General features: G+C 41.8%; 1 protein-coding gene across 1 annotated transcript in view; it reads right to left on the bottom strand.

Annotated features, from left to right (window-relative positions):
• LOC144600570 (uncharacterized) overlaps positions 1–23,377 on the bottom strand; it is a 129,110-nt gene that overhangs the window by 3,477 nt on the left and 102,256 nt on the right. The window contains exons 5-7 of the mRNA XM_078412316.1: positions 19,780–19,891; positions 13,280–13,347; positions 3,199–3,328 (exon numbers count right to left, since the gene is read on the bottom strand). Coding sequence (XP_078268442.1) covers positions 3,199–3,328; positions 13,280–13,347; positions 19,780–19,891 — 310 coding nt within the window. The remainder of the gene's footprint in view (positions 1–3,198; positions 3,329–13,279; positions 13,348–19,779; positions 19,892–23,377) is intronic.

Below are 23,377 nucleotides of genomic sequence, written 5' to 3'. Positions count from 1 at the left end.
AAGTGGCGATTGAGGGGGAGGGGGGTGGGTCTCAGGGTTATGTTTCTGTTTCTCAAACATGCAGGTCATTGGTCAGATGACGATTGTCCGAGGAGCGGGGGGTTTTCATAGAAACATAGAAAATAGTTGCAAGAGGAGGCCATTTGGCCCTTCGAGCCAGCACCGCCATTCATTGTGATCATGGCTGATCATCCACAATCAGTAACCTGTGCCTGCGTTCTCCCCATATCACTTGATTCCACCAGCCCCTAGAGCTCTATCCAACTCCTGTAGCTGATAATTTCTTGCAAGCCCTTCCAAACTGAAGAATCATTAGCTGAGAACTTGTTCCTCAGCTTCTCAGAGTACCTTTCCTTGGCAGCTCTGATTCCTCTTCTCAGCTTGTACTTGGCCTGCCTGTAGAGGTCTGCATCCCCACACCTGTAGGCCTCATCTTTTGACTAGCGGAGCTGTCCGAGTTCTGCTGTGAACCAGGGCTTGTCGTTGTTGAACCAGATCCGGATCTTAGTGGGAATGCAACTGTCCTCACAAAAGCTGATATAGCTCATCGAGGCTTGTGGTTGCTTCCCTGAACACATTCCCATCAGTGCAGTCAAAGCAGGACTGTAGTTTTTTAATGCCCTTGCTTGTCCACCTTTTTGTTGTTCTGACCACAGGCTTAGCAGTTTTTAGTTTCTGCCTGTAGGTCGGAATAAGGTGAACTAAACAATGATCAGAGAGACCCAGAGCTGCCCGGGGAACAGAGCCATATGCGTTCTTGATTGAAGTGTAACAGTAATCAAGTGTTTTCTCTCCTCTGGTGGGGCAGATAACATGAAGTCTATACTTTTGGGCACTCACGACTGAGGATTGCCTTGTTAAAGTCCCCCAAAACAATGATCATGGAGTCTGGGAAGTCACTCTCTACCCTCAATACCTGGTCATTATATCTTATATTATCTTATATTAAATTCCTTATATCTAAGGAATCAAAGCAAAAAGTTAAGCAATGTGCTCTAAAGAGAACATTTAAACATTAAAAGTACAAACTCACTTCCATTAAAAAACACACCGAAACCTTTCCCATACACACACATCAGTATCAAGAACAAATGTTCATGGCTTCAGGAGTGAATCTATAAATCAGTGGGTTTAGATATAAAAATAGGTAGCTCTTTCCTTCTTAAATTGGTGACCTGTCTTACATTTAATATTATTTAATGTAACAAAAATCCAATATGTAGTTATTGACATTATATCATAATGGGCTGGAAAAAAATCCACAATGTGCCCTTTTAAATCCAGCAATTTGTTTATATCACTGTTGTGGACATAGTTTTGCTAAATTTGAAACTCTTAAGGCTTTCCATGCATACATATTTCTTTCCTTCCTGTAAAATATTGCAAAATATATTTACATCACAAAAAAATGTAAGCATATCTAAAAGTGTTTCATAGAACATGTTTGAACAAAGTTATCAATTGTACATGTTTTAGAGTTACATGGTCATAGAGTCATACAAGATGGAAACAAGCCCTTCAGCCCAACTTCACCACGCCAACCAACATGCCCCATCTGCACTAGTCCCACCTGCCTGCATTTGGCCCATATTCCTTTAAATCTCTCCTATCCATGTACCTGTCTAAATGTTTCTTAAACGTTGCGATAGTACCTGCCTCAACTACCTCCTCTGGCAGCTTGTTCCATACACCCACCATCCTTTGTGTAGAAAGTTACCCCTCAGGTTCCTATTGAATGTTTCCCCTCTCACCTTAAAGCTATGTCCTCTGGTTCTTGATTATCCTACTCTGGGTAAAAGATTGTATTTACCTGATCTATTGCTCCCATGATTTTGTACACCTCTATAAGATCACCCCTCATCCTCTTGCCCTCCAAGGAATAAAGTCTTAGCATGTTCAACCTCTCCCTTTGGGTCAGACCCTCGAGTCCTGGCATCATCCTCATAAATCTTTCCTACATCCTTTCTAGCTTGACAATATGTTTCCTGTAACATGGTGACCAAAAATGAACACAATAATCTAAATGTGACCTCACCAATGTCTTACACAAATGTAATATGGCCTCCGAACTTTTGTTTTGTGATGCAGCAGCACTCAACGTTAAATGTATCATTGTTCATTGTCACCTGATAAAAATGTCCAGGGAAAGTTACTTTAAAATTATCAGCATAGGTAGTTAATTCAAATCTGAGGATTTCACATTATAGAAACATAGAAAATAGGTGCAGGAGGAAGCCATTCAGCACTTTGAGCCAGCGCCGCCATTCATTGTGATCATCCACAATCAGCAACCCACGCCTGCCTTCTCCCCATATCCCTTGATTCCACTAGCCCCTAGAGCTCTATCTAACTCTCTCTTAAATCCATCCAATGATTTGGCCTCCACTGCCCTCTGTGGCAGAGAATTCCACAAATTCACAACTCTCTGGGTGAAAAAGTTCCTGCTCATCTCAGTTTTAAATGGCCTCCCCTTTATTCTAAGACTGTGGCCCCTGGTTCTGGACTCCCCCATTATCATGTGTTTATGAATATTTTGTTCCTATTATTATAGACGATATGCAGAGCTCAGTAGACCATTCTGTTTGGGGTTAAGCTACAGCAGCATCTGAAGCAGTGTTAATTCAACAAATCGTGATAACCAGTCATTTTAATGGGAAGTGATATTTAGCTTTCAGCTGGTGTGCTTAGTGTCACTGAATGGACCTAAGAATGAATGGCATGACATGAATTGTAAAAGACTTCTGTGCCATAAACAGGCTCCAAGAAGTACATGAACCACTTCAATAACAAAATCTGCTGGAATTTCTAGGTCATCGTGACACAATTAAGTTCTTGGCAAGTCACCAGTCACTGATCAAAAGTGGAAAGCTCTTTCTGCCTACCCACCTAAAATCAGCTTACATATCGCTCAATGTGGTGAAGTAACCACCAGGAACATATTTTCATTTAACTAAAAATATGGTGAGTGTAGTAAACACAATAATGCAGTTGCAAACCTCGAACCACATTCAAAAGCTACGCATCACCCAGAAACACTATTCATTCATGTATGTTTATACATGTTTGCTTGGAATATAAAAGTGTAAAGGTAAATATCATCTTTTGCCATTTAAATATCATTAAGGAATGTTCTAATAAATGAATACTTATTAAATGAATGAACAATGAAATCATAAAGATATGCATTGAATATCTTACCTTTTTTTGTAAAAAATGAATCTTGCAGGGCTTTCTTCTGTGATGGTATTTGAGCATGAAAGGACCTTTCAATTAGTGGCTGAAAACTCTCTTTTTGGTGTTGCTCAGTAGGGGTGTGTTGCTCAGTCACCTGATAAAAAGTATTCAGATATTTAATGTTTCCTAAAACAAAATTAATTCTGTCAAATGGGATAGACAAGGATGGAGTTAAAGGGAAAGAGAGTATAGGAAAAGTTACGAAAGACCTCAGAATTAACGGGACAGAAAGCTCACGAAGGGATAGGAGAGTATGGCCAAGTGTAATAGGAATTGATGCGAAAGGTGAGATGAGTAATGGATTAAAAGTATTATAAATGAATGCGCAAAGTGTAAGAAGTAAAGTGGATGAGCTTGAGGCTCAGTTAGAGATTGGCAGATATGATATTGTGGGGATTACAGAGACGTGGCTGCAGGAGGATCGCGACTGGGAACTAAATATTTAGGGCTATACATAGAAAGGACAGGCAGGTGGGCAGAGGAGGTCGGGTAGCTCTGTTGGTGAGGGATGAAATTCAGTCCCTTGTGAGGAGTGGCATAGGGACTGACGATGTAGCGTCACTGTGGATAGAGTTGAGGAATTGTAAAAGTAAGAAGACACTAATGGGAGTTATCTACAGGCCCCAAACAGTAGCCCGGATATAGGCTAGAAGTTGCAGCAGGAGTTAAAACTGGCAATGTAACAAAGGTAATGCCACTGAGGTTGTGGGGGACTTCAATATGCAAGTGGGCTGCGAAAATCAGGTTGGTTCTGGACCCCAAGAAAGGGAATTTGTAGAATGCCTCCAAGATGGATTTCTTAGAGCAGCTTGTACTGGAGCCTACCAGAGAGAAGGCAATTCTGGATTTAGTGTTGTCTAATGAACCAGATTTAATAAGGGAACTCAAGGTAAAGGATCTGCTTGGAGGTAGTGACCATAATATGATTAGTTTTAATCTGCAATTTGCGAGGGTGAAGGTTAAATCAGAAGTGTCAGTGTTGCAATTGAACAAAGGGGACTATGAAGGCATGAGAGAGGAGCTGGCCAAGGTCAACTGGAAAAGGATTCTAGCAGGAATGATGGTAGAACAGTAATGGCAGGAATTTCTGAACATAATCCAGAAGATGCAGGATCATTTCATTCCAAAGAGGAAAAAAGATTCTAAGGGGAGCAAGAGGCAACAAGGGCTGCCAAGGGAAGTTAGGGATGAAATAAAACTAAAAGAAAAATGTATAACATAGCAAAGAGGAGCAGGAAGCCAGAGGATTGGGCAACTTTCAAAGGACAACAGAAGGTAACAAATGGGCAATACGGGCTGAAAAGATGAAGTCTGAGGGGAAGCTGGCCAAGAATGTAAAGAAGGACAGTAAAAGCTTCTTTAGGCATGTTAAGAGAAAAAGATTAGTAAAAACCAATGTGGGTCCCTTGAAGGCAGAAACAGGTGAAATTATTCTGGGTAACAAGGAAATGGCAGACGAGTTGAACAGGTACTTTGGATCTGTCTTCACTAAGGAAGCCACAACCAACCTCCCAGGTGTACTAGAGGACGGAGGATTTAGGGAGGAAATGAAAGAAATCTGCATTAGGCGAGAAGTAGTATTGGGTAGACTGATGGGACCAAAGGCTGATAAATCCCCAGGGCCTGATGGTCTGCAACCCAGGGTACTCAAGGAGGTTGCTTTAAAAATCATGGATGCTTTGGTAATCATTTTCCAATGTTTAATAGACTCAAGATCAGTTCCCATGGATTGGAGGGTAGTTAATGTTATTCCACTTTTCAAGAACGGAGCGAGAGAGAAAACGGGGAATTATAGACCAGTTAGCCTGACATCAGTGGTGGGTAAGATGCTGGAGTCAATTATTAAAGAGGTAATAACAGAGCATTTGGATAGCAGTAAAAGGATTGGTCCAAATCAGCATGGATTTATGAAGGGGAAATCCTGCTTGACCAATCTTCTGGAATTTTTTGAGGATGGCAAGTAAAATAGATGAAGGTGACCAGTGGATGTAGTGTATCTAAGCCTTTGATAAGGTCCCACACGGGAGATTGGTGAGAAAAATTAGAGCACATGGTATTGAGGGTAGGGTATTGAATTGGTTGGCAGACAGGAAGCAAAGAGTAGGAATAAACGGGTCCTTTTCAGAATGGCAGGCAGTGGTGAGTTACAATATATATTAATGATTTGTATGATGGAATTAGAAGTAACACTAGCAAGTTTGCAGATGACACAGATGGGTGGCAGTGTGAACTGCAAAGAGGATGGACCACTCCGATGGACCACTCCGTTGACATCGCCGATACTGAAGTGTCCGCAGTACCAGCATCCGCAGGGTGACTGGGACAGTTTGAGTGAGTGGGCAGATGCAGTATAATAATGTAGATCAATGTGAGGTTATCCACTTTGGATGCAAAAACAAGGAGGCAGATTATTATCTCAATGGTGTCAAATTAGGTAAAGGGGAGATGCAACGAGACCTGGGTGTCCATTTACACCAGTCACTGAAAGTAAGCGTGCAGGTACAGCGGGCAGTGAAGAAAGCTAATGGCATGTTGGCCTTCATAACGAGAAGATTTGAGTGTAGGAGTAAAGAGGTCCTTCTGCAGTTGTATAGGGCCCTGGTGAGACCGCATCTTGAGTGTTGTGTGCGTTTGTTCTCCTAATTTGAGGAAGGATATCCTTGCTATTGAGGCAGTGCAGCATAGGTTCACGAGGTTAATCCCTGGGATGGCGGGACTGTCGTATGAGGAAAGATTGGAAAGACTGGGCTTGTATTCATTGGAGTTTAGAAGGATGAGAGGGGATCTTATAGAGACGTATAAAATTATAAAAGGACTGGACAGCCTAGATGCAGGAAAATTGTTCCCAATGTTGGGGGAGTCCAGAACCAGGAGCCACAGTCTAAGAATAAACGGTAGGCCATTTAAAACTGAGGTGAGAAGAACATTTTTCACCCAGAGAGTTGTGAATTTGTGGAATTCTCTGCCACGGATGGGAGTTGAGGTCAATTCACTGGATGAATTTAAAAGAGAGTTAGATAGAGCTGTAGGGGCTAGTGGAATCAAGGAATATGTGGAGAAGGCAGGCACAGGTTACTGATTGTGGATGATCAGCTATCATATCATATCATATCATATATATACAGCCGGAAACAGGCCTTTTCGGCCCTCCAAGTCCGTGCCGCCCAGTGATCCCCGTGCATTAACACTATCCTACACCCACTAGGGACAATTTTTACATTTACCCAGCCAATTAACCTACATACCTGTACGTCTTTGGAGTGTGGGAGGAAACCGAAGATCTCGGAGTAAACCCACGCAGGTCACGGGGAGAACGTACAAACTCCTTATAGTGCAGCACCCATAGTCAGGATCGAACCTGAGTCCCCGGCGGTGCATTCGCTGTAAAGCAGCAACTCTACCGCTGCGCTACCGTGCCGCCACATAGATCAAAGTGAATGGTGCTTCTGGCTCAAAGAGCCAAATGGCCTCCTCCTGCAACTATTTTCTATGTTTCTATGTCACAAGAATGATTCCATGAATGAGTGGGTTAACATATGATGAGCATTTGATGGCACTGGTCCTGTAGTTGCTGGTGTTTTGAAGGATGAGGGGGGACCTCATTGAAATTTACCAAATAGTGAAGGGCTTGGATAGAGTGGATGTGGAGAGGAAGTTTCAACTAGTGGGAGAGTCTAGGATTAGTGGTCATAGCTTCAGAATTAAAGGACGTTCCTTTAGGAAGGAGATGAGGAGGAATTTCTTTGGTCAGAGGGTGGTGAATCTGTGGAATTCTTTGCCACAGAAGACTGTGGAGGCCAAGTCAATGGGTACTTTTAAGGCAGAGATAGATCTGCTGCCTGTCCTGCCGAGTTACTCCAGAATTTTGTGCCTATCTTCTCTTATAGATAAATTCTTGACTGGTACGGTGTTAGGGGTTATGGGGAGAAGGCAAGAGAATGGGGTAGGAGGAAGAGATAGATCAGCCATGATTGAATGGCGGAGTAGACTTAATGGGCCAAATGGCCTAATTCTGCTCCTATCACTATGACCTTCTGACCTTCTCTGTGCGGCCAGTCCAATAATATCATAACTTGAGTTTTTCACTAATGTTGACTATCCCTTTAATTATTTTTGCCAGATTGGTCGTTATAATGGGAAAACAGAACCTGCCATATGTTGAAAGTGTTCATGTAGGTGAATGTGTGTATGTTGGGCGAGGAAGTGTATATTTGTGTGTGATAGTTAAAGCAGGTTTCATCATCTGCAACCATCTGAAACTATTCTAGCAAATTTTATAAGGAAGAAATAAGTTGGTGTTATAGTCACGCAATAACAAACTCGACTATCAACACACACACACTGGCAAAGTGTTGTTCCAGCATAGAAAGCATGCAGCTAGTTCTATTTTCATGCTGCTATCAAAGTACACTTTTGGCATTGAGCTCTTTAGTTTAGTTTCCTACTTAGTAAAATATATATTTATCAATCAATGCACATTACTTATCCTTGGTCTATTTAACAAAACCCGCATGTATCATACATATTACTTATTGCGATAACCTTTTTACATGCACCTAAATAATGATAAGTGTAATGTATGAAAGTGTAATCAAAATATTAAAAGAATTCTTGTATAAACTTCTTCAATAAAAATCTCACAGGTAATCCTTAAGGCAAAATTGCTTTTAGACTCATATCTTAAGCATCAAACATAATAAACATGGTTTCTGTTGCAATCAAGTTAGATTTTCCTCATGAATATATAACATTATTCCAAGTCCAAAGGCAACTTTTCTTCACACATGCAGGACTCAACTGGTGACACCCAGTTCATGTTCAACGTTCTAGGAGCAGAATTAGGCCATTCAATCATTCACTCCACCATTGAATCATGGCTGATCTATCTTTCCCTCTCAACCCCATTCTCCTGCCTTCTCCCCATAACCCCTGATACCCATACTAATCAAAGATCTGTTAATCTCCACCTTAAAAATATCCATAAACTTGGCCTCCACTACTATCTATAACAGGTATAACAGAGCTTTATTTGTCGTTCAGTACCGAAGTACCGAACGAAACTACATAGCAGTCATAGAAAAGAAAAAAAAGAACACAAGACACATAACCCCAACACAAACGTCCATCACAGTGACTCCAAACACCCCCTCACTGTGATGGAGGCAACAAAACTTCCACTCTCTTCCCCACGCCCACGGACAGACAGCTCGTCCCCGACCGACCCGCACAGTCCCCGCACCGGGCGCTGAAACGTCTCGCGGCCGAACGAATTGCACTGATTCCATTTAACTTCAGTTATATTTCCATTGACCAATACAGTGCACACTGCATACATGTTTATTTGATTATATGCATGTCAATTTTCAAAATATATATATTTTTTGTATATTCCTGTGTAAACTTGTATTTTGTGTAATTGACAAATAAAGACACACGAGAGAACATAGACCCGGAAATTGAATGTGGCCTAGTTGGTGACCTTTAATATTGTTGCATAGCATTACGACAACCTTTTCCCTTACACACTTGCCATTGCGAGTTTTGATAGAGCCCGAGGTCCAAAACCCAAGTCTGATTCTGAAGGTTGGGGACAAGAGTAGGCCGAGGACAGGGGCCTGACAGGAGCCTGGAAAGGTCTTGACGTTCTACAGTTTGGCACGGGTGGATGGGTGCCTTGATCAAGAGTAAGACAGAGATATATTCGGGATTAGGGATGAGTGGGGGATCTGTTCATGCGACAATTAGTTTATGGGTAGTTAGATACCATGTTGATGGGACAGAGGGCCAAGGACTGAATAAATTAGGAGAGTGGATAAGTACTATGATTTAGCTGACAATAGACAATAGGTGCAGGAGTAGGCCATTCGGCCCTTCGAGCCAGCACCGCCATTCAATGTGATCATGGCTGATCATTCTCAATCAGTACCCCGCTCCTGCTTTCTCCCCATCCCCCCTGACTCTGCTATCCTTAAGAGCTCTATCTAGCTCTCTCTTGAATGTATTCAGAGAATTGGCCTCCACTGCCCTCTGAGGCAGAGAATTCCACAGATTTACAACTCTGACTAAAAAATTTTTTCCTCATCTCTGTTCTAAATGGCCTACCCCTTATTCTTAAACTGTGGCCCCTGGTTCTGGACTCCCCCAACATTGGGAACATGTTTCCTGCCTCTAACATGTCCAACCCCTTAATAATGTACTCAGTCTGTGTATTGTACTCAGTCATAATAATATTATGGCAGAGCGGGAGGAGGAGGAAAAGAAGGATAGCGGCCGCCATTGTTGTTGGAGTTGTTGACGACGCCGTCGGTTGAAGCGGGCGCTGGAGGAGGTGTGTAGGGGTGTGCGTGTGCGTGTGCGTGTGCGCGCGTGCGCGCGTGCGTGCCTTGCTGCCCGCTGGGGGTTGTAGTCCGGTGATGGTCTGGGGCCAGGCGGGAGTGTGGAATACACCTCCTGGTAGGCAGCGCAGCGGCGGGATGCACGCACAAGATTGTGGAACGGGAGGAGGAGGAGGAGGAGGAGGAGGAGGAGAAGAAGGAGAGCGGCCGCTATTGTGAAGTCCGCTGAGTGGAGTACTTGCTAAGAATAGTGTGATAACACAATTGTCCAAGATCACACTTTGTACCAGTGTGAACAACCTAACATTTTTCCATGTTACATTCCATCTGCAATGTTCTCGTTCAGTCATGTAGCTTGTCTCTGCCGTGAAACCTTATACATCCCTCTGCCCTACATACAATCCCGCCTATTTTTCATATCTCTTGGAAATATGACAATTGGGCCTCTCAGTGGTATTATTAATATAGATTGTGAATAGTTGAGGGCCAAGCAGTGACCCCTGCAGTATCCTAAACCTCACAGCCTGCTAAATTGAGAAAGTTTCACATATTTCCACACTTGGCTTTCAGTCTTGCAACCAATTTCCATTCCATACCATCCAATTCCATATGGTCTAATCTCACTCACCAACCTGTTGTCGGCGACATTTAATATCTTTTGAAAATCTGAATACATCATATCCATTGATCTTGCCTCATGTTAGTCAAACATGATTTCCCTTAAATAAATACATGCCGACTCTCTCACTCCTGGTAGACATGAAATGCTGGAGTAACTCAGTGGGTCAGGCAGCATCTCGGGAGACAAGGAATGGGTGACGTTTCGGGTCGAGACCCTTCTTCAGACTGAAGAAAGGTCTCGACCCGAAACGTCACCCATTCCTTGTCTCCCGAGATGCTGCGTGACCCACTGAGTTATTCCAGTATAAAACTTCGATTTAAACCAACACCTGCAGTTTTTTTGTTTTCCTCTCAATCCTGATATTCTTTAAGTGTTCTATTATAATATCTGGCATTATAGATTCTAGCATTGCTCCTTTCTCACGATGCTAGATTTGCAAGTCATAGTTTCCCGTTTGCTCATTCCTTTCTTTCTTAAATGGTGGGGTCAGAATCTATGGCATTTTGAAAGATCCTGCTCATTGCCCGTTATTTACAGTCACCTCTTTCAGAACTCTGGGATGTCGATCAACAGATCTTTTTGAACTTATTGGTTTTGCTATCACCATCTTTTCTCCTATTTTTGTCGGTACTACTTTCCCTTGGTTCCTCTTTCTCACTGCACCCTTTGCTCTGATCATTCTTGCAATTGTTTGTGTCTTCTGCAAAGACAGGCCCAAGTATTAATTTCTCTGCCACTTATGGTTCCCTATTATATGTTCTATTGGTGTCTATGAGAATCCACATTTGGCTTAACCACTTTCCCCTTTTAAATATGACTACTATTTAAAATGACTAGCTCTCATTGTTAAGCAGACTATCAAGTTGTTCACAATTTAGTCGTTTGTTGTCCATGAACTTTGAAATTTAAATACTTTTGTCTAATTTAACCTTCTGCTCAGAAAAGAAGTTTAAAAGATTTTGCAGTTGTATTGATATGTGCTGTCAATAATGCTATCATCGGAGAAAACATTGGCCTAGAGATTTGAAAGCACACAGCGAAGCACGTTACCGACTGTTCTCCATTGCCAAATGAGGCCACACAAACTGGACGTACAGTTCCACCTGCATGGCTTCCAACCCAATGGTATGAACACTGAATTCTAAATTTTTTAATTATAACTCCCTTCACTCCCACTTCTCATCAGTTCATATATTTTCAAGACTACTTGCTCTGATTCCTCCCTTATCACCTGCACATCGCACTTTGATCACAACGGGAGCAGGGATGGGTGCAGGTATAGGGACAGGTATTACATTTTCTCTGGTTGGGGATGTGGATGGGGTTGGACTGCTGGTGGGATCACATTGAAGGTGACAGAAATTTCATAGAATTATGTGTTGGATGCAGAGGTTGGTGGCGTGAAAGGCGAGGACCAGGGGAATTCTATCCTTGTTCGGTTTGGAGAGAGGAAGCGACAGCAGAACTCCGGGTTCAGAGGAGACATGGGTGAGGGATTCATTTATGACAGCAGGAAGAATCCACGTTTATTAAAGAAAAGACATCTCAGATGTCCTCGAATGGAAAACCCCATTTTGGGAACAATTGCAACAGAGATTGAGAAATTGATAGTAGGGGATAGTGTCCATGCAAGAGGCAAGGTGAGGAGAGGTGGAGTACAGATAACTGTGGGAGTCAGTGGGTTTGTAGTAGATGTCAACAATTGTCTGCCCTGTGATGGAGATAGAGAGATCAAGAAAGGGGAGAAAGGTGTTAGAGATAGTCCAAGTAAATTTAAAAATAGGGTGGATGTTAGTGGTAGAGTTAATGAAATCAACCAGTTCATCATAGGTGCAGGATGCTGCTTCAACACAGTCATCGATGTAGTGGAGAAAGAGTTGGTGGATGGTGCAGGTATACATGTGGAACAAGGATTGTCCAACATAACCAACAAAAAGGCAGGCATAGCTGGGACACATGCGAGTGCCCATGGCTACATCTTTAATTTGAAGTAAATGAGGTGTCAAAAGAAAATTTATTGAGCCAAATTCTGCCGGGTGGAGAAGACTGTTAGTAGAGAGAAACTGTTTGGGTCTCTGTTCAAGGAAGAACCAGAGGCGCGGTGGCGCAGCGGTAGAGTTGCTGCCTTACAGCGAATGCCGTGCCAGAGACTCAGGTTCGATCCTGACTACGGGCGCCGTCTGTACAGAGTTTGTACGATCTCCCCGTGACCTGCGTGGGTTTTCTCCGAGATCTTCGGTTTCCTCCCACACTCCAAAGACGTACAGGTATGTAGGTTAATTAGCTGGGCAAATGTAAAAATTGTCCCTAGTGGGTGTAGGATAGTGTTCGTGTGCGGGGATCGCTCGGCGGCGCTGACCCGGTGGGCCGAAGAGCCTGTTTCTGCGCTGTATCTCTAAATCTAAAAAAAATCTAAAAGTGTAAAGGGGCTGGACATCCATGGTAATGATGAGCCAATGGGGCTTATAAATTGAAAGGTATTGAATGATTGAAGTGTGCGTGAGGTGTCTCAGATGTTGGTAGGAAGGAACAGGACCAGTGGGTGATCGGATGGAATCAAGACATTTGGAGATGAGTTTTGTAGAGACAATAGGTCTGCCAGGGTATCCTGTTTTGTGGACTTTTGGAAGGAGATAGAAGGGGGCAGTGCAGGGATCGGAACCTATAAGATTGGAGGCTGTGAAGGGGAGGTCTCTAGAGGACATGATTTTGGTAACAGTCTGGGAGATGATGGCCTGGTGTCCGTCTCTGGGGTCAATGCAGAAAGCAAATTATATATGGGCCCAGAAAGAATAAGAGAAATGCGCTATGCATCAATATTCAACCAAATAAATGTAATTAATATACTATTCCAACAAAATTACTAAGTCCAGAAACTCAGAAGGAGAACTAAATCTCGGAACAAATAAACACATTGAAATTAGCACTAAAATCCAAACATTAAAATGAAAGCATAATGGAAATAGTTTTCCTATATACATCAAAATGCTAAAATCTTGACACAGAAAGTATGCTCTCATAAATGCATGTTAAAGCAAAATTTGTAAGCATTCTCAATTCCATAATAAGCATGATGATAGATATTTACATTTCTTGATTCCGAGAAGTCCGTTAACGTTACAAATTCAGATGTTGTGATTGCTTTAGACGGAGTGGCTGCAAAAATAAAGTACAAATCTATAGTGATTTCTTCTGGTTTCAGATACTGTATGGTACTAAAACTTTGAAGAGTTATCTACAGATGTTAAGATTCCCCTAACAGTACAATAATTTTAAAAGTAGAAAGTAGGTAGCTGAAAGGGTGACATGGTTCTCAAAGCATATTTATCCCCGATGCATTAATTTATTCACACGCATGCACTCACTCATTCTCTGCCACACTATCAAATGACCCACAAGCATTCAGGATAACATATTGAAAGCTTTGAAAAAACAAATATAGAAAATAATTGGTTTTACATGCTTTAAAATAATCCATTGGCATTCCCATCTCGAATGACTGATTAGGTAATTGGAGCAACCAATGTGTCCTAGATTTGACCCCGAGACAATTGGTAATTTCATTAGAATATGAATTTTAACCATATCAAATCCCTGATGATGGTGCTTTTAGCTAATGGGCTCTGAGTTTAAGAACCTTGGAGCCCACCCCTCTTCCATGCTGCTCCAAGATGTATACTGTAAAATTATTGGAGTAACACCATTACTCAGCATATTCAGGCAAATCATAGATCAAAGCAGAGCTGACCCACCACTTGATGCCAGTTGAAGGAGTTTTACAATGTTATCTCATTTTCCAGCTTTATCTCCATAATAATGACAATTAGTTGGTTGTACTTTGAAAACTGCCTTAGAATCTATTTCTCAATCCATTCTAGTTTATTCCTGTGCTTGACAATACTCTCCCTGATAAGAATTCTCCTTGATGAAAATTGACCTCTTTTCCCCTCCTTTTTTTGAAAAATACCTCTGAATAATTAACCAAAACCTATCTTAATTTTGTGACTATTTCCAATGTATTTCTTTCACATTCTAAGCTCGAAGGAAAACAATCCCAACCTCCTCTGTGTCTTCACATAACTGAAGTTAAAGGAATTGAATTTTGGATGCAGGGCAAACTACTACAGCTCCATCACCGATTTTCCGGCACCTTTGGTGCCAGTGCCTTGCCATATTATCCGTTTTGCCGGACCATCAGAGGTCACGGCCTTGGAAGCCGAGATACCAGCCCACAATGTCAGCTGCGGAAGTCAGTTATAGGAATGGATCTGTCGGCTCTGGCTGGGCTGGAGTTCCAGACACCCAGCCGTAGGCAGCAAATTTAACCTGCTGATCAGCTGTGGAACTCAGCTATGGGAACAGATCTGCCAGGCAAATTCGACCCGCCAATCAGCGCAGAAGTTCTGATGAGGTCGAGATCGGCAGCCCCACCTGTTCTAGGCGCAACATTGCCGACGGGGACGACGACGACGACACACACACACACACACACACACACACACACACACACACACACACACACACTACCATAGGGGATTTCAAGTGCATTCTCATAATTTTGTCCAGATTAAAGAAGGTGCCGGACCACCAGTTGCCAGAAAATCAGTGGTGGACCTATATTGAATATATTGAATTGTTAGCAACCAAAATCACATTTCTCACAGAAATTCAACTATTTATATAATTGCATTGCAATTGGAAGTCTGTTGGTTGGGAATTTTCACCTTTGTTATATATACAGCATTTATGAAATCAATGTTATTGTTATAATGACGATGTTCTCCCACCAATACTTAAATCATTCTCTAGAAATAAATGGTAAACATTTCTATCTCATTGGATTAGAAATGTAATGATCAAGAAACCTTTAGGAGGATGGGAAAAATTGAAGAAATATCGCATTTCAAGTCAAAACATTGCTAACGTATTTATTTGACACAACGTCAATGCTGAACTGGGTGTAATAGAGAGAATAGATTCTGCTCAGTTACTGATGAAAAGTTTAGTTTCCCAATGAATTGAGAGTTGTGGCAGGTGAGAAATACAATATTTTGACAGTATTTATTTTGGAGCAGCAGGAGGATGGGTGGGGCTTGAAGGTTCAAAATCTCAGACCCAATCAGCTAAAAGCACCATTATCAGGAATCCGAGTCCTGAGCTTTCACCTATGGTGAACCAATGACAGCTTATCACTTAGGAGCAAGAGACGAGAGAAAGTAATGATTTGTAAAGCTACATGGATTTGCATTGATGTTTTACAAATGGTCGGTACTAAGTTTCTCTGACTTGAACTCATAACTGGGTCAAAGGTTATCATATGGTTAGCGACTTGCCTCCCGACAGCAGAATATCTTCCTACCCTTTTCAAGGTACCTCCAAGAAGGACAATGGCAACATGCATATGGGATCCTACTGGATTCCTTCAAGTCACACAAAATGCTGGAGTAACTCAGAGGGACAGGGACAGAAGAAGAACCTTCTTCGGACTGAAGAAGTCTCGACCCGAAATGTCACCCATTCATTCTATCCAGAGATGCTGCCTATCCCGCTTAGTTACTCCAGCATTGTGTGTCTATCTTTGGTGTAAACCAGCATCTGCAATTCCCTCCTACACATCCTTCAAGTTACATATCATTTTAATTTGGAAATACATTGCCTTTGATCATCATTGCTGGTCTAAATCGTGGAACCTTCCGAAAAACTGCATTTTGAGAATAATTTCCCAAGAAGAGCAGCCTTTTATTGCTATTTCATCACCACCTTAAGAGAAGTCACAGTCAGGTTCATTAATTTTTGCTTTACCAGTGAAGTCGACATCTTGTAAAGTGGATTTAAAAAAAGATCATACGATTACTGTAAACAATGTGATTGGATAGTGTGTTATTAGAGAAGTTCCCTCTGCAGCAGCCTACCCGCACCATAGTTATTACTGTATTACATTCATATCATGCAGCTCCTCCAACACTTGCAGCATTTTATCTTAATCTGCCTCTACTTGATGCTTTTAGTTTACAAAGCATCAGACCATCACCAATTTTATGTGATGTAGTTGATGTTTAAGGCAGCTCTCTTAAATAGGGCATCTCTTATCTCACTGATTTTTTTTTTATGAGCGGCTGACTGAGAAATAATGAAGATACCTCCAACAGAACCTCGGATGGTAATAGGCACTTTAACACCGATCGATTTAGCAGGAGCAGGACTTATTTAAGGAGGCTGCACAGACCCACCAACATCTGGTATAATGCCACGAGTTCCCTTGAATACCATTAGACATGATAAGGCAACTCAATCTCTGTCTCTAGACTCTGCACAAGTATTGGATTTTGTCAAATGCAACCCCTCTCAAGCCTCTGTTATATTGCTCCACAGAGAGCCTCAAGGTTGAGATGCCATGGCAAGTCATTGAGGCTCCTGTGTGCTCCCAACCAACTTCTTAAAGTCCCACAGTACTGCCAAATGAGTAATACCCACCTTCAAGTGCCTCCGAGATGGATTGTTAGAGCAGCTTGTACTGGAGCCTACCAGGGAGAAGGCAATTATGGATTTAGTGTTGTGCAATGAGCTGGATTTGATAAGGGAACTCGAGGTAAAAAAGCCATTAGGAGGTATGATCATAATATGATACGTTTTAATCTACAATTTGAGAGGGAGAAGGGAAAATCGGAAGTGTCAGCACTACTGATGAACAAAGGGACTATGGACGCATAAGGGAGGAGCTGGCCAGAGTTGGCTGGAAAGAGACCCCAGCAGGGAATTCAGTGGAACAACAATGGCAGGTATTTCTGGGAATAGTACCGAAGGTGCAGGATCAGTTCATTCCAAAGAGGAAGAAAGATTCTAAGGAGAGTAAGAGCCAACCATGGCTGACAAGGGAAGTCAAGGACAGTATAAAAATAAAAGAGGTATAAAATAGCAAAGATGAGCAGGAAGCCAGAGGATTTGGACTTTTAAAGAGCATCAGAAGATAACTAAAAAGGCAATACGGGGAGAAAAGATGAGGTACGAAGGTAAGCTAGCCAAGAATATAAAGGAGGATAGTAAAAGCTTCTTTAGGTGCATGAAGAGAAACAAAATACTTAACACAAATGAGGATCCATTGAAGACAGAAGCAGGTGAATTTATTAAGGGGAACAAGGAAATGGCAGACGAGTTGAACAGGTACTTTGGATCTGTCTTCACTAAGGAAGACACAAATAATCTCCCAGATGTTCTAGTGGCCTGAGATCATAGGGTGACAGAGGAAATGAAGGAAATTAACATTAGGCAGGAAATGGTGTTGGGTAGACTGATGGGACTGAAGGTTGATAATCCCCGGGGCCTGATGGTCTGCATCCCAGGGTACTTAAGGAAGTGGTTCTAGAAATCGTGGAAGCATTGGTGATCATTTTCCAATATTCTATAGATTCAGGATCAGTTCCTGTAGATTTGAGGGTAGCTAATGTTATCCCACTTTTTGAGAAAGGAGGGAGAGAGAAAACAGGAAATTATAGACCAGTTAGCCTGAAATCGGTGGTGGGAAAGAGGTTGGAGTCAATTATAAAAGAAGAAATTGCGGAACATTTGGACAGCAGGAACAGGATAGTTCCGAGTCAGCATGGATTTACAAAGGGAAAATCATGCTTGACTAATCTTCTGGAATTGTTTTGAGGATGTAACTATGAAAATGGACAAAGGAGAGTCAGTGGATGTAGTGCACCGGGACTTTCAGAAAGCCTTTGATAAGGTTCCACATAGGAGATTAGTGGGCAAAATTGAAGCACATAGTATTGGGGGTAGAGTACTGACATGGATAGAAAATTGGTTGGCAGACAGGAAACAAATAGGGATAAATGGGTCCCTTTCAGAATGGCAGGCAGTGACCAGCGGCGTACCGCAAGGCTCGGTGCTGGGACCCCAGTTATTTACGATATACATTAATGACTTGGATGAAGGGATTAAAAGTAACATTATCAAATTTGCAAATGACACAAAGCTGAATGGCAGTGTGAAGTGTGAGGAGGATGCTATGAGGATGCAGGGTGACTTGGACAGGTTGTGTGAGTGGGCAGATGCATGGCAGATACAGTTTAATGTGGATAAATGTGAGGTTATCCTCTTCGGTGGTAAGAACAGGAAGGCAGATTATTATCTGAATGGTGTCAAGTTAGGAAAAAGGGAAGTACAACGAGATCTGGGTGTCCTAGTTAATCAGTCACTGAAAGTAAGCATGCAGGTACAGCAGGAAGTGAAGAAAGCTAATGGAATGTTGGCCTTCATAACAAGAAGAGTTGAGAATCGGAGCAAAGAGGTCCTTCTGTAGTAGTACAGGGCCCTAGTGAGACCGCACCTGGAGTATTGTGTGCCATTTTGGTCTCCAAATTTGAGGAAGGACATTCTTACTATTCAGAGAGTGCAGAGTAGGTTCACAAGGTTAATTCCCGGAATGGCGGGACTGTCATTTGTTGAAAGACTGGAGTGACTGTGCTTGTATTCTCTGGAATTTAGGATGAGAGGGGATCTTATTGAAACATAAGATTAAGGGACTGGACACGCTAGAGGCAGGAAACATGTTCCCGATGTTGGGGGAGTCACGAACCAGGGGCCACAGTTTAAGAATAAGGGGTATGCCATTTAGAACAGAGATGAGGAAAAGCTTTTTTACTCAGAGAGTTGTGAAGCTGTGAAGCTCCGTCTCAGAAGGCAGTGGAGCCCAATTCCCTGGATGCTTTCAAGAGAGAGTTAGATAGAGCTCTTAATGATAGCGGGGTCAAGGGACATGGGGAGAAGGCAGGAATGAGGTATTGATTGTGGATGATCAACCATGATCACGGTGAAAGGTGGTGCTGGCTCGAAGGTTCTAATGGCCTACCCCTGCACCTATTGTCTATTGTAAGTCTCATTAGTGAATTAGGAGCTGTGATAAGCAAACAGGGAGGTTTGAAGTGTGGATACTGAACAAAACCATTAGCACTATTTCTCCCAAGCATTTTTCTAAAGTTTGTCAAGCACCAAACCTACCCAATTCCTGCGAAGAAAGCATTTGTTCATATTAATATTAAAAACATTAAGAAAGTGAGTCCCCCAAAAATCCCAATCAGGCCATCATGGGCATCTCAGTTTTCAGAAAGTTAAAAGTGTAGAATTAGAAGGTATTGACATAGATGGAATTGATCTCTCAGAAACACTGAAGATTAATATTAATATTGAAGCTTATGGACTGAAAACCTGTTGCTTATAATCAATATTGTTTTGAGAATATTTTAATCGGGAAACAGAAGTAAACAATTTATGTTATAATTGTCATTGCTGTTGATTTGGGAACAATGTGTTGTGTTGCCAAAGGCCAGTAGTGAGGAACAAAGTTTGTTTTGTGGATTGCTATGTTCTGATACAACTAAGTGATCTGCTAATAATTTATATGATCACCAATTAGATTAAATGTTGTTTCTTGGACATTTTATTTTTGTGTATATGTATAATTTTACCTCTTAGACCAAACTAATCATTTCATATTATTTTTCAACAGATTGATGTTTTCGTTCATTTAAATAAGTTCTACATTTTTGTAATTGATTTGGAACCAAGGTCTTTCCAATGTGCACTTACATTTAACTGTAGTTACAGAAGAACAGATACCATCTTCATCAGTACATTTTTGGTCAAGTAGTTGCATTCTGTTGATCTTTCCAATAATATTTTTCCGATTGGTTGGACGCACCTGAAAAATGGCCAAATGTAACTTCAACATAACCTATTCCCATTAATGTAGATTTAAGAACCAAAATGTTACTTACTGTAATAAAAATCAGGTCAAAACAAAAATTAAATAAAGATCATTCTTTTATCTGGAAAAAAGGATTTGCATTTGTATATCATTCACCATTTCACAACATCCCAAAGTGCTTTGCAACCAGGTAAGTGTCTTTGAATATTATTAACTATTATAATGTGGGAAACAAGGCAACAATTTATAAGGTGGACACAAAATGCTGAAGTTGTCTGAAGAAGGGCCTCGACCCGAAACATCACCCATTCCGTCTCTCTCTCGAGATGCTGCCTGACCCACTGAGTTACTCCACCATTTTGTCTCTACCTTTGATTTTAACCAGCATCTGTAGTTTTTTTCCTGCACACCAAGTTATAAGTTGTCATAGAAATCAATATGACAATATGCTTTTAGTTTAATTTAATTTAGAGATAGAGCATGGAAACAAGCCCTTTGACTCCTCTAGTCCGCGCCAACCGCCAATCATCTGTTCACATTAGTTCTATGTTATCCCACTTCCTCATCCATTCCTACACAATACTGGCAACTTTAAGAGGCTAATTAGCCTACAAACCTGCACATCTTTGGGTTGTGGGAGAAAACTGGAGGATGGAAACCCATATAGTCACAGGGAGAATGTGCAAATTCCACACAGACAGGACAGGATCAAACCCAGGTGTCTGGCACTGAGGCAGCACTTCTACCAACTGCACTGCCCTAATTTTCTGGTGACATTGATAAAGAATAATGAGACGTAGGCAAATGGGGCTAGCTCAAGAAGGCACCTTGGTCGACATGGACAAGCTGGGCTGAAGGGCCCGATTCTATATATAGCTTCAACTCTATGATGAAGCTATATCATAGCTTCAGTCAGTCACAGAGGTCGACGTCAGAAGATTCTTCAGGGAGGTGAACTTCTTGCTATTGAGGGCGTAGGTTCACTAGGTTAATTCCCGGAATGGCGGGACTGTCGTATGTTGAAAGACTGGAGCAACTGGGCTTGTATACACTGGAATTTAGAAGGATGAGAGGGGATCTTATTGAAACATAAGATTAAGGGATTGGACACGTTAGAGGCAGGAAACATGTTCCCAATGTTGGGGGAGTCCAGAACCAGGGGCCACAGTTTAAGAATAAGGCGTAAGCCATTTAGAACGGAGATGAGGAAAAACTTTCTCAGTCGGAGAGTTGTAAATCTGTGGAATTCTCTGCCTCAGAAGGCAGTGGAGGCCAATTCTCTGGATGCCTTCAAGAGAGAGCTAGATAGAGCTCGTAAAGATAGCAGAGTCAGGGGGTATGGGGAGAAGGCAGGAATGGGGTACTGATTGAGAATGATCAGTCATGATCACATTGGATGGTGGTGCTGGCTTGAAGGGCTGAATGGCCTCCTGCTGCACCTATTGTCTATTGACTGCAAAGAACAGGAGAAATAAACATAAACCAAGGTTAAAATAGTGGTATGGGATATTTTAGGTCCAATCAGATGGGCCCCAGTTCATATCTCACTGAAAAGCAGCACCTCTAGTTCTTTAGTATTGCACTGAAATGTCAACCTTGTGCTCAAAGCTTCAGAGTAGCTCTAGAATTGGCTCAAAAGCAAAAATATTTTAATTTTCCCTTGGTTTGTGACATTTCCCCATTCCTAGCCCAAACATAAAGTGCCCAATCAATAGTCCAACCTTTATGTCCACTCACAATTCCTCCTTCTCTTCCCAACAGCTGGTATCAACAATCCTCACATTGATATTCATATCCAATCTTCAGTTTTCCATCCTCACCTGCAACTGATTCCCTAATGCATCCTGAGAACATGTTCTAGTTTATCGCAACTTAACAGTCAATACTGTATTCTGTCTGTTTTTCTTAGGGTGCTTCATGAAGGCAGAACATCCAAAGAAATGTTTATCAATGTAGAAAGTGTGCCAGAAATGGCCAATCTAGCATTTAATTCTGTCTTGTGGTTACCAGGTGAACAGAGGAAAATATCCACGTCTGTGCTCAAAGTCATCCTTAACAAATGCAATCTCTGACTTTGGCCCTTAACATGGATGCATGCATCAGGAACACACCGAGACTCTGCGAGAGCAGTTGAAGGAGCAGACTACTGCACAAATGTGCCATCCACCCATTGGCCACCATCTGCCACATCTGTGGAAGATTTTACATTTCCCACGAGAGCCTTGTCAGTCACCTCATAACAGAGGATCATAGTGTTACAAACAGACAGCCAAGGTGAATGTCCCCTTTCATACTGGAGAAGGTGTATACTGGTGTATACTGGTGTTCCTCAAGGACAGTCACTATACTTTTTATTTATTTTAATAACCTAGACATTTTGATGAGAGCCAATATAGAATGATATGTTGTTGGAGCAGAGGGACCAGAGAGACCGAAATATTTTCTCGACCCTCAATAAATGCTTCATATTTATACACTATGCTTTTATTGTTAGCATCCAGAATTGTGTATGCCTTATTAACTGCTTTCTTGAATAGCACTACCACTTTCAATAATCTGGCAATAATCACAGATTATTGAAAGTGGCAGTGCTATTCAAGAAAGCAATTAATAAGGCATACACAATTCTGGAAGTTAACAATAAAAGCATAATGTATAAATATGAAGCATTTATTGAGGGGGCGAGAAAATATTTAAGAGAATGGTTCTTGGGGTGTGAGACTAGTCACAAGAATGGACTGCAGAAGCAAGGATGTTTTGTTTGGAAAAGTCTGTGAGGTGATTTGATGGAAGGTGGGAGGCTATTCCTCTCAATGGAGATGTTAAAGTCCAGATGTGACAGGTATAAAATAAACGGAAAGGAAATTAAGTGTGTCATGAGGAAAAACTGAAATCCGAAATGTGTTGCCTACATGTGTGGTTGATGCAACTTTAATTGTTGCCCTCAAGAAGGAAATGAATAAATAAATGGTGGACAAAAAATTGCAAGGAAGAACCAGTGCATGGAACTAGGGAAAGACACAAAGTGCCAGTATAACTCAGTGGGTCAGGCAGCAGAATGGAGACTGGAGAGATGCTCTGGTTGGAAAGCTGGCATGTACATAATGAACCAAAAGATTTCCATTTGTGCAGAAACCATTCTATAATAAGGTCAGGTTTGTTAAGATGAGAAGTGGTGACATTTTCTCAGAAACTTGGAATTTTAGGTTTCTCCACATGCTGGATTTAAGCTTCAAGATATACAACACTGCTCGGTGAAACAAGACCTATGCAGAAACGGGTTTATTGACAGGCTTGGGCTCCAGAAAAGGAGGAAGCAGTTTGGAATAGGAAGCAGCTGATACCAGGATTTTGTACTTGGTATTTGGGTTGTGGAGGAAGTCCCACTCCTTCATCCCAGCACTGAAGAGTTTCTGTTCCCTAAGTACAAATGAAAGGTCTAATCCAGTGGAGGGATTCTATTTTCTGAAACCAGAAGGG

The sequence above is a fragment of the Rhinoraja longicauda genome, chromosome 1, assembly GCF_053455715.1.
Source record: "Rhinoraja longicauda isolate Sanriku21f chromosome 1, sRhiLon1.1, whole genome shotgun sequence".
NCBI lineage: Eukaryota > Metazoa > Chordata > Chondrichthyes > Rajiformes > Arhynchobatidae > Rhinoraja > Rhinoraja longicauda.
The sequence above is the reverse complement of the archived record's forward strand: the minus strand, read 5'-3'. Positions and strand labels throughout refer to the sequence as shown.